This window comes from Cervus canadensis, chromosome 10 (genome assembly GCF_019320065.1).
Source record: "Cervus canadensis isolate Bull #8, Minnesota chromosome 10, ASM1932006v1, whole genome shotgun sequence".
Lineage (NCBI taxonomy): Eukaryota > Metazoa > Chordata > Mammalia > Artiodactyla > Cervidae > Cervus > Cervus canadensis.
Window position 1 is genome coordinate 74111736 of NC_057395.1, and position 17820 is coordinate 74129555.

At 44.5% G+C, this 17820-nt stretch overlaps 1 protein-coding gene and 1 non-coding gene across 5 annotated transcripts in view; both read left to right on the forward strand.

The window, feature by feature from the left end:
• Nucleotides 1-17820, forward strand: part of EYA2 (EYA transcriptional coactivator and phosphatase 2) — a 253650-nt gene that overhangs the window by 154636 nt on the left and 81194 nt on the right. For all 4 annotated transcript variants that reach the window (XM_043479366.1, XM_043479365.1, XM_043479367.1 and 1 more), the window contains 3 exons: nt 57-124; nt 1600-1777; nt 10967-11109. In XM_043479366.1, coding sequence (XP_043335301.1) covers nt 57-124; nt 1600-1777; nt 10967-11109 — 389 coding nt within the window. The remainder of the gene's footprint in view (nt 1-56; nt 125-1599; nt 1778-10966; nt 11110-17820) is intronic.
• TRNAG-UCC lies at nt 12033-12105 on the forward strand. The gene has a single exon. It is a non-coding gene; the product is annotated as a tRNA-Gly (tRNA).

Below are 17820 nucleotides of genomic sequence, written 5' to 3' on the forward strand. Positions count from 1 at the left end.
TCTCCTCCACGCCCCTCCCTGACTGTAAGAACCTCATCTGTCGCTCCTTCCCACAGGCACTGCTGGGATCTATCAAGGAGCAAACGGACTGACCAACGCGGCCGGATTCGGAACTATGCACCAGGTAGACTAGCTCCCTACCAGGGGCTTTCTGGTATTTTCCATAAATAGTCCCCCGAAAATCAGGGCACCCAGAGAGGCCGCCTGCAGCTATGGGCGCCACCTGGTTTCTTATTCCCTGGGTTTGGAGACCACAGGGACCAGGCTATACCAACAGCCATTGAAAAGATACAGTGTAGAGGCAGAGAAATCGGAATTAGTGGCAGATTTCCAAGATGAATGGGCTCTATTCTATGTTCCATCTTGATCCCCGTCTAAGACACCCAGTGACTGTTGGATCTGGAATGTATGAAAGCAAAAATATGTCCCTTTCACCAGACCCCTAGCTCTTCAAGGGTGAAAGGACATCATCTTTACCTATGCATCTCACTGTAAAGTGCCCAGCGCAGAGTGAGGGCATTATAAATAACTTGTGAAATGGAACTTAGTCAGCACTATAAAGATGGGTGGATGTTGGCTAATAATGTGAGTCTCTTGGTTTCACTTAGAGAGTGAGTTAAGAATTAACCTGCTCAAGGTGGACGGGAACTTTATGTACTGTTGTGTACCTTTCCTGTTAAGAACCTTACATGAGTTCTTTGCAAGATTAAGAAGCTCTATTTTCCGGTGGGGCTAAATATATGACACTGTGGCTGTGGTGGGAGAGTTGGACTGTCTGGTTGGTTGAAACAGACCAAGATTGGTATTCTTTGACTTCATCTCTAAGACTCCCCCCTAGAAGGTTCTGGATCCCTAATGCTGTGTAGGTGTACGATATTTGAGCCTCTACCCCCTCCCCACCCCTACCATGAACCTAAAATGTCACCTAGTCTCCTGTACAACTCATTCAGTTGTTCATTAATTTTTCCAGCATTTATTGAGTGCCCACATGTGCCCAGCACTCTTCCAGGCTCTGGGGATACAACAATGGCCAAGATGGATGCCGTCAGAACCATACCCATGTCCCTTAGGGGGCACCTGTTGGCTTCCTGCTGCCAATCTCTGCATCCCTGGGCACATGGGTGTTTTCTGGAACCAATGTATAGGGCAGTAGGAAGTGCCAGGGAATTGAAACCCTCTGAGAGCAGCTCTCAAGCAAAGACTGGCTGGAGGTGGTGTATAAATACCCCAGCTCCCTTGCCCCTTGGGAGAGATCTTTCTGAGATGTGTTTTTTGCCATCGTGGCATCTCCTGGGTAGAATTCAGCTCCAGTCCCCACTGGAGAAGCCCCTGTACTGACTTCTTGCCCTTCTTCCCTTTGCTACCTCGCTTCCCCATTTCCCAACTGGTCTTGCCTTCACCCCCCAAATCCTCTACTTGCCCGTGAATCCTTGTCTTGGGGGGAAATTGGCTTTTAGGGAAAGCTCCAGCCCTCATAGAACTTTTATTGTAACGGTGGGGGAACAGGGATCAATGCAGCAGACCCAGCCCAGGAGGCCCTTGACCCACGTCAGCCTGACAGTCTTCCCCGCTCACAGCCTCATGGGTTTCCCTTTCCAGGACTATCCTTCCTACCCTGGCTTCCCGCAGAGCCAGTACTCCCAGTATTACAGCTCATCGTACAACCCTCCTTACGTCCCAGCCAGCAGCATCTGCTCCTCTCCTCTCTCCACGTCCACCTACGTCCTCCAGGAGGCATCTCACAACATCCCCAACCAGAGTTCCGAGTCACTTGGCGGTAAGTACCATCACTGCCCTGTGGTCATCCGTGGCTGTGGTCTGAGCTCTTGTATGGGAGATGAACTGGATGGAGGTCCCGGTTGTAATGAACTGGTCACCCGTGAGTTAGCGTCAACCCTCAGATATGTTTTGTTGGCTTTTCTTTCTGTGTGTATGTGTATGAGGGGTGGTGCGTGTGTGTTTAATTGCACCCATGTTTTAGAAAGTCATACATTTTTACCTAAAAATTCTAATGCCTGCCTTCTCTTAAAAGATGATCCAGTCACCCGAGGTTCACATTGTTAAGTGACAGTGCTTGGCTGGAGCTGAGTAATGTTTGCTCCATTTAAACAGAGCACACACGATTCCACATCCAGGCCCTTTGGTGATGTTTGCATACCTGTGCAAACTAACTCACTAGCATCCCTGTACAAACTAACTCAGCAGCTTGTGCATTCATTTATTGATTTCATAAATCTGCTATGCATGTGTCTGCTCTTTATGAGACAATTTAGACTCATCACCATTAAATAACATGACAGCCATAAATTAGAATGTCCAATGATAGGAGATATCATTGCATTTTCTTCTTTTCTGAAGCTTCCTGTTTCTGGGGCTTTGTAGAAGGCAAGCTAGCATGATGTGTATGGACATTCGTTCAATTAATGTTCATTGGTGGATGGCTAGGAAAATAACAGTAATGAAGACTCACCACTTTTGTTCCTGAAGTTCTTGGTGCAGCTGTTGCTTGCATTTTCCATCAGTTCAGTCACTCAGTCATGTCCGACTCTTTGCGACCCCATGAATCACAGCACGCCTGGCCTCCCTGTCCATCACCAACTCTCGGAGTTTACTCAAACTCATGTCCATTGAGTCGGTGATGCCATCCAATCATCTCATCCTCTGTCGTCCCCTTCTCCTCCTGCCCCCAATCCCTCCCAGCATCAGGGTCTTTTCCAATGAGTCAACTCTTCACATGAGGTGGCCGAAGTATTGGAGTTTCAGCTTCAGCATCAGTCCTTCCAATGAACACCCAGGACTGATCTCCTTTAGGATGGACTGGTTGGATCTCCTTGCCGTCCCAGGGACTCTCAAAGAGTCTTCTCCAATACCACAGTTCAAAAGCATCAATTCTTCTGCACTCAGCTTTCTTCATAGTCCAACTCTCACATCCATACATGACCACTGAAAAAACCATAGCCTTGACTAGACGGACCTTTGTTGGCAAAGTAATGTCTCTGCTTTTAAATATGCTGTCTAGGTTGGTCATAACTTTCCTTCCAAGGAGTAAGCGTCTTTTAATTCCATGGCTGCAATCACCATCTGCAGTGATTTTGGAGCCCCCAAAAATAAAGTCTGCCACTGTTTCCACTGTTTCCCCATCTATTTCCCATCAAGTGATGGGACCAGATGCCATGATCTTAGTTTTCTGAATGTTGAGCTTTAAGCCAACTTTTCACTCTCCTCTTTCAATTTCATCAAGAGGCTTTTCAGTTCCTCTTCACTTTCTGCCATAAGGGTGGTGTCATCTGCATATCTGAGGTTATTGATATTTCTCCTGGCAATCTTGATTCTACCTTGTGCTTCTTCCAGCCCAGCATTTCATATGATGTACTCTGCATATAAGTTAAATAAGCAGGGTGACAATATACAGCCTTGACGTACTCCTTTTCCTATTTGGAACCAGTCTGTTGTTCCATGTCCAGTTCTAAACTGTTGCTTCCTGACCTTCATATAGGTTTCTCAAGAGGCAAGTCTGGTATTCCCATCTCTTTCAGAATTTTCCACAGTTTATTGTGATCCACACAGTCAAAGGCTTTGGCATAGTCAATAAAGCAGATGTTTTCTGGAACTCTCTTGCTTTTTTGATGATCCAATGAATATTGGCAATTTGATTTCTGGTTCCTCTACCTTTTCTAAATCCAGCTTGAACATCTGGAAGTTCACGGTTCACATATTGCTGAAGCCTGACTTGGAGAATTTTGAGCATTACTTTACTAGTGTGTGAGATGAGTGCAATTGTGCGGTAGTTTGAGCATTCTTTGGGATTGCCTTTCTTTGGGATTGGAATGAAAACTGACCTTTTCCAGTCCTGTGGCCACTGCTGAGTTTTCCAAATTTGCTGGCATATTGAGTGCAGCACTTTCACAGCATCATCTTTCAGGATTTGAAATACCTCAACTGGAATTCCATCACCTCCACTAGCTTTGTTCATAGTGATGCTTTCTAAGGCCCACTTGACTTCACATTCCAGGATGTCTGGCTGTAGGTGAATGATCACACCATCGTGATTACCTGGGTCATGAAGATCTTTTTTGTATAGTTCTTCTGTGTATTCTTGCCACCTCTTCTTAATATCTTCTGCTTCTGTTAGGTCCATACCATTTCTGTCCTTTATCAAACCCATCTTTGCATGAAATGTTCCCTTGGTATCTCTAATTTTCTTGAAGAGATCTCTAGTCTTTCCCATTCTGTTATTTTCCTCTATTTCTTTGCATTGATCACTGAGGAAGGCTTTTTTATCTCTCCTTGCTATTCTTTGGAACTCTGCATTCAAATGGGTATATCTTTCCTTTTCTCCTTTGCTTTTCACTTCTCTTCTTTTCACAGCTATTTGTAAGGCCTCCTCAGACAGCCATTTTGCTTTTTTGCATTTCTTTTCCATGGGGATGGTCCTGATCCCTGTCTCCTGTACAATGTCGTGAACCTCCGTCCATAGTTCATCAGGCATTCTGTCTATCAGATCTAATCCCTTAAATCTGTTTCTCACTTCCACTGTATAATCAAGGGATTTGATTTAGGTCATACCTAAATGGTCTATTGGTTATCCCTACTTTCTTCAATTTAAGTCTGATTTTGGCAATAAGGAGTTCATGATCCGAGCCACAGTCAGCTCCCGGTCTTGTTCTTGCTGACTGTATAGAGCTTCTCCATCTTTGGTTGCAAAGAATATAATCAATCTGATTTCGGTGTAGACCATCTGGTGATGTCCATGTGTAGAGTCTTCTCTTGTGTTGTTGGAAGAGGGTGTTTGCTATGACCAGTGCGTTCTCTTGGCAAAACTCTATTAGCCTTTGCCCTGCTTCATTCCATACTCCAAGGCCAAAATTTGCCTGTTACTCCAGGTGTTTCTTGACTTCCTACTTTTGCATTCCAGTCCCCCATAATGAAAAGGACATCCTTTTTGGGTGTTAGTTCTAAAAGGTCTTGTAGGTCTTCATAGAACCGTTCAACTTCAGCTTCTTCAGCATTATTAGTTGGGGCATAGGTTTGTATTACTGTGATACTGAATGGTTTGCCATGGAAATGAACAGAGATCATGCTATCGTTTTTGAGATTGCATCCAAGTACTGCATTTCGGACTCTTTTGTTGACCATCATGGCTACTCCATTTCTTCTAAGGGATTCCTGCCCACAGTAGTAGATATAATGGTCATCTGAGTTAAATTCACCCATTCCAGTCCATTTTAGTTCACTGATTCCTAGAATGTCGACATTCACTCTTGCCATCTCCTATTTGGCCACTTCCAATTTGCCTTGTTTCATGGACCTAACATTCCAGGTTCCTATGCAATATTGCTCTTTACAGCATCAGACCTTGCTTCTATCACCAATCACATCCACAACTGGGTATCATTTTTGCTTTGGCTCCATTCCTGTATTCTTTCTGGAGTTGTTTCTCCACTGATCTCCAGTAGCATATTGGGTACCTACCGACCTGGGTAATTCCTCTTTCAATATCCTGTCATTTTGCCTTTTCATACTGTTAATGGGGTTCTCAAGGCAAGAATACTGAAGTGGTTTACCATTTCCATCAGTTGGGGTGAGTTAAATAGCTTTGGCTTGGTAACAAATGGAAGACAACATGGCCAAGCATTTTTTAGTAACTTGGAAGGCAGTTTAAGGTTTGGGCATTGACTTTGATCATTGTGACCTCATCAAAGAGTATAGAATAAATGCATAGTGCCCATGTTCCAGTTTCCAAATTTTGCTTCCTTGGAAGAGTATGAAATGTAACAAACTTGCTGAATTATCTTTGCCCATCCTGCTTTCCAGCATGTGGCCTTTTCAAACTGGTTTCAGAAATGAAATATAAGCAGGAAATCTTCCACTTGATGCTACTATCTATAATTTGCTGGTGAACTGGATTCTAGAGACTGACTTCTCAAGAATTTGGGTTATGTGAGATGGTCATTTTTGTTCCCCATCCAGAGCGAATATAAAGGCTCTTTGTGTCTCTTTGAAATTTTCCCTTATTATTTCCCCCTGTTCTTCATTTATCCCCTGGCCCTAAGGTTCAACAATAAGTGGTTGAGATGGTTTTTACTGTGTGTCTAACAAGCTCACATAAAATCTAATGACATAAATAATAGTCAGCTGTAACCGAGGTCTCTTGCCTCATCTCCCCCGTGTCTGTTATAAAGGAACGGCATGTAAGCTTACTTGTGCACACACACACACACACACGCACACGCTCATGCACTCTCTTAAAATTCCCCATAAAAACTCCACTTCTGAAATTATCCAGGATCTCCTTGAGTGGTTGGTTCTAAATTCCAGAGGCTCAGGAGGTTTATATATTACTGACAGCTCATGCTCACCCTTCGCGTTGTCTGGATACACTGTCCTCAGGCTCTGCTCCTTCACAGACCACATCCCCATCACCCCATCGCAGCCCCATCACCGCATCGTTGACATCGACACTCATTCACAGTTATGTGAAGGCCCAACAATTCACAGACGTTTGCAGGGTAATTCACTGATGGTGGGGAGATCCCCTGAAGAAGGAATAGTCTACCCACTCTAGTATTCTTGGGCTTCCCTTGTGGCTCAGCTGGTAAAGAATCCACCCAGAATGAGGGAGACCTGGGTTGGGAAGATCCCCTGGAGAAGGGAATTGGCTACCCACTCCAGTATTCTGGCCTGGAGAATTCCATGGGATCGCCAAGAGTCACAACTGAGGGACTTTCACTTTCACTTTCACTTTTGCTGATGGCAAAGGCAAAATCTGAACCTCTCTTGTTACTTAAGAGAAAAGACAAATCAGTAGTGGTTGCTTTAATTCAATTATTCTACTTCCACAAACTTACACTAAAAATAAAGTTTCACATAGGTACAAAGACTTAAGTTAAAAGAATTTTTTTTGTGGCACAGCAAAAGCCTGGAAGTAACCTAAATATCCATGAATAGGAGTCAGGTTAAATAAATGGTATTGTATCCACCCTTGGCGCACTATACATCTGTTGAAAAGAATCCACTAATACAGCTCTCTCTGAGCTATTGTGATAGGTGAGGAAACAAGAACTACGTGCCTAACATGGTCCTGGAGGGTTTTAAACATGAGTATAGTTTACTGCCCATATTCTCATAAGAAGTTTCTGGAAGGATGCAAAAACAACCGTTAACTCATTTTCTCTGGGGAGGAAACTAGAGGGAAAAGATGTAACAATCTGTAGGCCCTGCCACGGAACAGCAAAACTCACATTTTTTTCAAATGCACATGAAACATTTACCAAAATAGAACTTCTGGACCATAAATTGTGAAGTCCCATTACATTTAAAAGGTTTCAAGGAATAAAAAGTACATACTCTGAAAATAGGGGACTTAAATTAGAAATAAAAGGAAGATTTTTGGAAAATTCGCAAATATCCAAAAGCAAAGTAACACACTTCTAAATAACCCATGTGTGATGGTTAATTTTATGTGTCAGGAAGAGAGTTCTCCCTTTCTCTGCCTTCTTGTTCTACCCGAATCCTCAATGGATTGGCTGATGCCCACCCATGTTGGTTAGGGCATATCTTCTCTACTCACTAATCTCTTTGGAGATACCTTCACAGCCACACCCAGAAATAATGTCTTATTAGCTGTCTGGGTAGTCTTGGCTGGTCTAAGACCATTGGTCCAAGACCAATGTCTTGGCTCAGTCAAGTTGACATATAAAATAAACCATCCAGAATATGTTTTTTTAAAACTCTCAAAACCAATAATAAGAAAACAACCCAATAAAGAAATGGGCAAAGTACTTCAACAGACACTTCACCAAAGAATATACCAGCACGGCTGGAAAAAAAAGAAAAGAAAAGCACCTGACTGGAACTTTCCTGGGTCCAGTGGTTAAGAATCTGCTTTCCAAAGCAGGAGGCACAGGTTCAATCCCAGTGTCGAAGATACTGCCACAGGGATGCCTCAGGGCAACTGAGCCCATGTACCACATCTAGAGAGAAGCACTCACCCCGCCACAAAGAGCCCTAGGGCTGCAGCTGAGACCCATCACAGCCAAAAAGAAAATAAAGAAATATTTTGTAAAAAGCACAGGACTAGGGTGCTGATCATTAGTCAGAGAAATGCAGATTAAATCCTCAGTCAGACACACACCCCTTAGAATGGCTGTAATTACAAGACTGACCATACCAATGATTGGCAAGGATGCAGAGCAGCTAGAATCCCCTTAACCTTGCTGGTGGGAGTGTGAAATGCTACAACCACTTTGGAAAACATTTTTGCAGTTGCTTATGAACCAGTAACCACAGTCTCTTTTAACGAGAAAGCTCATGTCTATGCAAAGACTGATGAGTACTGATGAGTGAATGTTCATAAAAGCTTTAGTCCAGCCAAAAACTAGAATCAATCCAAATGTCCATCTCCAGGTGAATGGATGGGGATACCTCCACCCAACAGAGTGGTACTCAGCAACACAGAGAAATAAACTACCGATAAACATAGCAACGTGGACTGAATCTCAGAACATTTCTGCTGGTTGAAAGAAGCCAGAAAAGTGTGTGTTTGTATATGTGTGGACATCACATACTGAGTGATGCCATTTGTTTAAAACTATAAAAAAATACAAACTAATTTATGGTGAAAGAAAGCAGACCTATGGTTGGCTGGGGAGTGGGTAGCAGGAGGAAGAGACTACAAAAGAATTACAGAGCAACCCTTGGTGCTGGATTTGTTCATTATCTTCATTGTGGTGGTGGTTTCACAGATGTGACCATATGTCAAAACTTATCAACTGTGCTCTAAGTATGTATGGGTTTTTTGTATGTCAGTTATACCTCAACAGTTGTTAAAATAAGTAAAAAAAAAAAAAAAAATATCAAAAGGGGAGAAAGAAAAGGAGTGAAATGACTCCAAGAAGGATTACTATAATTTTCTGTAGCATGTGTACCTCTGACTTTGTCCTTGAACTTTGACCCTTCATTCTCAAGAATGTATAAGGTTGGGGAAAGCTGCTTTTTTTGGCACCCCTAATAAATTGACTTCACCTAACACCTTATTGGGACATTTCTTAGGTAGCTGGTGTTTCCTCCTCTTTTTAATAATATTTGCCTGGACTTTAATGGGGCCAATTGGTGTTTTCTAAGCCTCCACAGTCTTAGAACTACCAAATGAATCAGGATAAACTTTATTTATGACTCTTAAGCATCTGTGAATTTATTTACTGCCTTTTCCTCATCCTCCAGAAGAAAGTCTTTGCTAGTGTGGTGTTTTGGGGGTCTCTAATGCTGTATCCCAAAAATTTGGGGGAGCTGGAGACAGCCCAGCAGTGCTACAACTCAAAATCACACATCTTTTTTTATTATGTCCTTAGTCTGCTAAGAAGGTTTATAAATATTAAATAAATAAAATTCAATCCCTTGGGTTTTGGAGGGAAATAGTCCTTCCAGGGTAGGAAAAAATTAGTGGCTTGCCAAGCATCTTTAGACAAAAGCATTTCTCCCTGCCACTCCAATGATCCAAGAACTGGCAATTATGGAAAGAAAGATGGAGTCCACAGAGTACATTTGGGAGCTAAAACAAGCAGATGTAAGATGAGAAAGTGGGATGGGAGGTCCTCGAAGGTTCCACACTGGTTTACAGTTCTGTCACTCTAGTGACACAGGCAGACCCAAATTTTAGTTCTGGCTTTATCGCTATGCAGGGTTACACGCTTACATCATCTCCGTAAGCCTCAGTTCCCTAGTTAGTTAAATAAAGATAATAAAGTCTAATAAAATGCATTTAAAACTTCTGTGCTTAAAAACCAACACAACTTGGATGCTGATTCTGGGACTTAAGTCCTGTGGGATGCTGACCACTTGTTCATTGTGGATCATTAGACAATTGCCTGAGGGCAAGAGCCTGGCAGCCTCTCAGCACACTGTGTCCAGAAATGCCACTTCAAAGAGAATCCGAAGGTGCCCACCCTCAGCCCCACACCTTCTCACTGGTCCTTGCATATATGTAGTAGGTCTAGTCAAGCCAAAACTCAATTTAAGCCCTTTGCTGATATCTCCTAATTTCCAGCCCTGTGCTGGATGCTCTTGCCTTGAAATCTCAAATTGACTGATTTCTTAACAAGTAAAGCTTAAAGGACTTGCTTTTAAGATACATACAGAAGATGCAGCAAGCTGCCTAGGGACAAGAATGTAGAGAATTCTCCCCACACACCCCACTCACCCCAAGGGAGGGAGTTTGATAGCTACGTAGTGAAAAGTGAAAGTTGGTTGCCCAGTTATGTCTGACTCTCTGTGACCCCGTGGCTCCTGTGTCCATGGAATTCTTCACGCAAGAATACTGGAGTGGATTGCCATTCCCTTTTCCAGGGGATCTTCCCAACCCAGGGATTGAACCCGGGTCTCCTGCACTGCAGGCAGATTCTTTACCGTCTGAGCCCAGCCAAATACACATGTATATGTTATTTTCCTCCTTCTGTTAGTTTAGGGATTCTCAGACCTTAGGGTGTATAGACAGTTGTAAGCACAAAACTCTGTTCACTGAAATTGTAGCTGCCCCACCCTCGCCTGTCTCCGATCCCTGCTCAGCTGTCCCCTTATCCACGACGTGTCCCCTATAAATTAGTGACCCCCCAGCACTCTCCCTGCTCCTATCCGACTTGTCACTTGTCATCACACATGTCCCCACCTGGCATGTTACATGTTTGCTTATCTCTCTAATGTCTCTCTCCTCCCTCCAGAGTCTGGGCGCTGTGGGAACCAGTGCCTGGAACTATACCTCGTCAGTAAATCTTTGCCAGATGAATGAATGATTATGAATGGGCAGTTTAAGGAACTTTTGAGAGTTAATTTTGATCCTACGTGATCTTTGCCTGCACCGCTGCCTTTGGGACCTCCCACTCTGGAGTTAGATGGTTCTGGTATAATCGTTCACAGGAGGAGACGCTCGGCCAGCTCTCTGATCTGTCTGCCCTTCCCTTTTCTATGCCAGGTGAATATAACACACACAATGGGCCTTCCACACCAGCAAAGGAGGGAGACACAGACAGGCCGCCCCGGGCCTCCGACGGGAAGCTCCGAGGCCGGTCTAAGCGGAGCAGCGACCCCTCCCCAGCAGGGGACAATGAGATCGAGGTAACTCCAGATGCTTCCGCCCGATTGAGTGAATGTCACGTCCACGTGTGGCTGGAACAGGAGGTGGGAGCCAGAGTCCTCCAAGTCCCTTGGGGGAAGGATGGCCCTTTGTGTTCACAGAGTGCAGTAACAGAGAAAAGCTCCCTTGATGAGAAGGAGGGAAGAATTCAGCTGGCCACACGGAAGCACTGTTGACTGGCCAGGCTAGGAAAGGGGACCCTAGAGGTGGTAACAACCGATGAGCCGCAACAGCATCACCTGGGGGCCTGGGAAAACCCAGACTGTGCCCACCGCCAGGGCTTCCAAGTCAGCAGATCTGGGGCAGGGCCTGAGAAGTTGCATTTCCAACAGATTCCTAGATGATGTTGATGTGGTGGGAGACAACACTTTAAGAACCTCCAGTAAAGATGACATTGCACAGTGGACCTTCCCCATTGGATTGGAGTGATTCTTAACCTCAGCTACTGGTTAGACTCACCTGGGCTGCTTTTGAAAATTCAGATGCCCAGACCTCCTCCCAGACTAATTAACTGGACATTGCAGGGAGTTCTAGAAGTTCCCTAGTGACCCTACTGGGTATGTGTCACATAGTCGTGTCCGACTGTTTGCTGCCCCATGGACTAGAGCCTGACAGGCTCCTCTGTCCATGGGATTTTCCAGGCAAGAACACTGGAGTGGGTTGTGATTTCCTCCTCCAGGGGATCTTTCCGAGCTAGGGACTGAACCCACGTCTCCTGCATTGACAAATGGACTCTTTTACCACTGAGCCACCTGGGAAGCTATAGTGACCCTCCTACGGCTTAGATATTTATCTGTCTAGAGATAGGAGGCTGGCTGAAATGAATTTGCATTGTTTCTGTGATTCTGAGTTTCTCAGACAGTGGCTCTCAGTCTGGGCTGCACATAAGAATCTTCTGGGGACTTTCCTGATGGTCCAGTGGTTAAGACTCTGCCCTTCCAATGCAGGGAGCCCAGGTTCAATCCCTGGTCAGGGAACCCGATCCCACATGTCGCAACTAAGAGTTCACGTGATGCAACTAAGACCCAGTGCTGCCAAATAAATAAATTTTAAAAAAAAAAGAATCTTCTGGGAAGCTTTGAGAAACCTTCATTCTTAAGCTGCAGATCAATGAAGTCAGAGTCCTTGGGGAAGGACCCGGGTGTCAGTATGTTTAAGCTCCCTCGGTGATTCCGGAGCAGCCCAGGCTGAGAACTACTGTCGAAGGGCAGCTCCAGTCCTGATTATAATAAAGCAAGGGTGGGGTTACTGGTCAGCTGCTAACATTTCCCAAGCAAGCAAAACAGACAGTGTGCGTGAGAGATGGAGGAGACAAGTAAAGGAAACAAATGCCCCCAAAACAGAGTGTGTGAGTCGCTCAGTCGTGTCCGACTCTCTGTGACCCCATGGACGGTAGCCCACCAGGCTCCTCCATCCATAGGATTTTTCCAGGCAAGATACTGGAGTGGGCTGCCATTTCCTTCTCCCAGGGATCTTTCCTGGCCCAGGGATTGAACCCGGGTTTCCCACATTGCGGGTAGACTCTTTACCATCTGAGCCACTGGGAAAGTTCATGTTATCTGTCTAACTGTTATCTATCTAAGGGAAAAAATGGGCACATGCACAAGTTTGTACTTGTTTGCAGAAGGCAGTCATTTGTCGGCTTGAATGTGCCCAGGGTATACATGAGTCGTGTTGGCAAAGCCTGGGTCACTGTCAAGGTACCCAAATGCAGCATCATCACATCCCTGTTCACAATCCTTTACAAATCTGGCAGCTACAAATCTCAGCCGGCAAATTCAGATATGCTAAGAAATACCATTTTCATCATTTCCTTAAAACCAGTGTCATTTTGACTCTGAGTCCCTATCCACCCAGGTGCTAGGGAATTCCATTTCATTACTGGGGCCCTTCCCCCTGCCGGGATTATGTGAGAATCTCAGGGTTCATGTGGTCTCAGAAAACAGAATAATAGGGACTTCCCTGGCAGTCCATTGGTTAAGATTCTGTGCTTCCAATGCAGAGGATGCGGGTTTGATCCCTGGTGGGGGAACTAAGCTCCCACATACTGCACAATGTGGCCAATAAATAAATAAGTATCCCCCTGGTTAAGAAATAATAATCATTTTTAATTTTTAAAGAAAGACAAAATAATAGCCTCTGTTGTCCAGTGTGGCTTGGTGGCTGCTGCCTTTCTCATTTTCAGTACCTGCAGTGGTCCCTGGAAGTTCAGCCATTCTCTGGGGTCTCCTGCCATATGTTGGGCATAGAGATCCTTGAGGACAATAAGGACTTTGAAGTACAGTAGCTACAGTCCTTTGGTTGCAAGCAACAGAAACCAATTTTGGTTACTTAAGCAAAAAGGAATTTACTGGGAGGAAACAGCATGAAGACGAAGTCATACAGCCAAAATTATGAAGAATATTATCAAAGGTTATGCTGGGAAATCCAGGGAGCTTCAGGGTTCCAGCCCCCACTGCAGAGCGAAACATTTAAAATCCTAACACTATGTCACTCGATGTTTGATTCCAAAGAGGCGGCATCCCCTTGGCCTGGTCTAGGTCCTCACGTGTGCCCAGATGGATAGTCCCACCAAGACAGCACGCAATGGGAAAAGAAAACGGGATGCTCTTCTAAGAAGTGGGTGGGGGCTTCCCTGATGGCTCCGCGGTAAAGAATCCATCTGCCAATACAGGAGACAGGGGTTCAATCCCTGGTCTGGGAAGAGCCCGCATGCCGTCAAGCAACTCAGCCCTTGTACCACGACTACTGAGCCTGTGCTCTGGAGCCCAGGAGCCACAACTCCTGAAGCCTGTGTGCCCTAGATTCTGTGCTCCCAACTAGAGAGTGGCTCCCATTTGCAGCAACTAGAGAAAAAGCCTACACAGCAAGAAAGACCCAGCACAGCCAAAAATAAACAAATAAAAATTATTTTTTGGAAAGGGGGTGGATGCTGGAGACCCTAACAGCAACAAATGGCCAGTATCAAGACATTTGATATTTAGCCAGTATTCTCTGGTCAGACTGTACTAGTTAACCAGTGTTTACTAGCAGGGCTGTGCTAGTTAGCCAGTATTCACTAAGAGAGCAGTAGCAGTTGTTTATGGCTGGTGTCTGTCCCGATCGTCCTGGAAGGTGTTAAGTATTTTGAACATCCCTCCCCTCCCCTAGGACTTCCTTGGTGGCTCAGTGGTAAAGAGCCTGCCTGCCAATGCAGGAGGCGTGGGTTTGATCCCTGAGTCAGGAAGATCCCCTGGAGAAGGGAATGGCAACTCACTCCGGTATCCTTGCCTGGGAAATCTTGCGGACAGAGGAGCCTGGCAGGCTGCAGTCCAAGGGGTTGCAAAAGAGTCGGACACGACCGAGCAACTAAACAGCAACGACTCCTCCCCTGAGCTTGGTCAGCCTCTGGAGGTATACCCAGCCATCTCCTCTGAGAGCTTGACTGCCCTGGGAACCTGCCACAGAGCATGTGTTCCCACTGCTCATGGCACCATTCTCAGTCCAGAGGATTCTGTCCTTGCTTTTCCTCTAATTCTTAAAGCCACCACCTTCCAAAACCAAGGAGACTTTACCCAAACCCTTCAGGGGGATTAGGCCTTTGTGAAAAGTTAGAGGAAAATGTACTGGCTCCAGGTTACCCTTGCTTTCTGCCCTCCCAGATGCCTGAGGAGTTTCTACCAGCTGGAGGTTGCAGAGCTATAGAAAATCCCGGAGAGCAACTCACACTTTAATATTTTTTAAAAATGTATTACGTCACTAATGTGGTTTCTGCTCTTGGTAGGGGACAGTGGGGGCAGAGAGACATTTTTCCATTAAACTGAGAAGGGGGTGGGGTGGCATGGAAGTGGGAGATTATGGGGTGATTTTTTTTTTTTTTTTTTTTGGGGGTGATATTTTTCTAGGAACATCTGCTGCTTGATTCCAGAGTAAGTACCGCTGGGCAGGAACAGTTGAAAAGGTGTGAGCTGTGTTTCACTGCCATGCTTAATATCAGCATGGAGGGTTTGCACGAGTCACACCTCTTAAGTCTTTGGCACTGTTGCTAATGACTGTAGCCCACGAGAGAGAAATTAGGTAGAGAAGTGGAAAGAAGGAAAATTCGGAGTCTGTATTAGTTAAAATCCCTTGACTGCAGGTGCCAGAAACCAACTTTAGCTGGCTTAAGTGAAAAAGCAGAATTTATTTTAAGGATATGGGGATTCTCTTAGAACTCGTGAGCCAAGGGGACAGCCAGTGTCGGCAAGATACTGTAGCCAGAAGGTGGAGAGGCCAGGAAACGCATTTACGCCTTCTCGCGCCACGTTCCACAGCGTAGGTGCTGGAATCCCCAGGCAGGAATGTCTCTGCAATGTACAGGTTACTGGGCGCGGCTCTCCTCCGGGCCCCTCACTCTGCGCTCACGCTCAGTCACTCAGGCCTGTCCCACCCTTTGCGACCCCGTGGACTGCAGCCCGCCAGGCTCCTCTGCCCATGGAGTTTCCCAGGCAAGAATACCGGAGCAGGTTGCCATTTCCTCCTCCAGAGGATCTTCCCGACCCAGGGATCGAACCCACGTCTCCTGCATTGGCAGGCAGATTCTTTACCACTGAGCCAGCTGGGAAGCCCTCACTAAAGCCAGCTGAGAAGCCCTTACTTCTCACTAAAACCAAGTCCTACGAAAGTCTTGGATCGTGTTTCCCTCTCTCCAACCTCTGTTCCTCTCCCTCCGCAGAGTGGCCTGGCCTGGCCTCCAGATCATGTTGCCAGCAACAGCCACCCAAAGACGATGAATTTCTTTCCAGGCCCCAGTTTTGAGTTCCCTAGGAAAGGCTTCTGACCAGCGGGGTTAGGGGCCCAGCCCTGGCCGAAACCCTGGTGGGCTAAAAAGTTAGGGTCATCAGCAGAATGGCCACCGCGAACAATATACCCACAAAAATCTAGGGCAGTGAAATAGAATGGAGCCCCAGAGAGGAAGAGGGACAGACCCTCTTCAGAGGGAATATAGTCAATAAATTAAGGGAGTCTGCATTAAATTTGAAAAATACTCGTTGATTTTTTTAAAAATCCTCTTACCAAAGTATCTAAGTTTAACTGATCCAACCCAGTTGGATAAATTAGGGCTTAGCATATTTAACCCCCCATAGTGATTTTCAAACACTTTTTACCTTGACATGTAATAAGAACAATACTTATTATCATGACCCAGCATATATATACACATAATTGTAAGCAGAGCAAAAATTTCACAAAGTAATATTCAAGTCTACTAATTGTTTTGAAATCCTCTGTATTCATTGATCTTTTTCCTTTGAGATATTACCTTTCTCCTCACTTTTAAAGGCATTACAGATGTGTAAATACAACCCCTGACCCCCCAAAGAGTTTTCCAAGGTGACCCACTCAAGTTGGTAGACTAAGTAGGTGCCTTTGCTGCCCCCAACACCAGCTACATAAATGATCGGTCAGCCCTTTTGTTCTTAAAAATAATGATCACCAGAAAAATTAGGGAAACCTACAACATGAAAAATTATGGCCAAGATAAATGAATAGGATAAATGACAGGAGAGGTAATTTAAGAAACAAAAGAGATCATAGAAAAATTCTGTTTGGTTTTCTTATCTAGTATCCACAAAATAAGAAGTGCAGGCTAATGGAAAAGAAACACTCAAAGAAAAAGCTACTGTAGATTTTTAAATGATAGACATAGAAAGGTTAGAAGAGAAAGTTAAAGACATCTCTGTTTTTTTATTTAAAAAAATTATAGAAAAAATATTTTTAAAGGATAAGTAATATCAATTCAAAAAGTCTAATTTGACTGTTGGAAATTCCAGAAAGAGAGAACAGTGGGAGAGATGAAAGAACATTATTTAAAGGAACAGGATTGAAATTATTTGAATGCTGAACAGTATGAATGAAAAAAGACTACACCTAGATATATCCTCATGGGATTTGAGGATGCCAAATATAAAGAAAACAACCTTAAAAATCCAAAGAGGAAAAAAGTAAAACCTACAAACAACTGAAGATCAGTGAAATATCAGACTTCTCATTAATCATCCTGGATACTACAAAATAGAGGGATTCTTTCAAAGTTCTAGTGGGCATTATTTTCCAGTTGGAATTCTGCACTTAGAGGAACTTTACAGTGAATTAAAGGTATGATTAGATTTGTAAAAATGCAGGAAGATTCCTTTCTATGCACCCTCTTAGAAAAAGCAACCTAAGGATATACTCAAGCAAAACAAGGAAGAAAACCAATAAAGAGATTTGGGATCCAGAAAACTGTGAATCTGACCCAGAAATGCAGTAAAGGGGAGTCTCAGAATCCTAGCTATGCAGCAACCCTAAAGACGATCCAGTCCACATTGGAACATTCTGTCACAGAGGAAGAACATCTTTGATACAGAGGGTGTGGCTGAATTTGAGATTCTAATAAAGACACCACATTGGAAACAAAAGAACTGAAGCAGTTAATAAACTCCAGCAAAAATAAAAAGTTATTCCAGACAAGCATGATTCCTATGTGAAAAAACTGAGCTATGACATGATTTTAATCACGATGGAGTACAAAAAAGGAGAATACATATGACCTTAGTGGCAGAAACAGTTTCCTTAAAGTCATTCTGGAGGGGACTTCCTGGTGGTCCAGTGGCTAAGACTCCACGCCCCCAGTACATGGGGCCAGTGAACTAGACCTAGTCAGGGAACTAGATCCCACATGCCGCAACTAA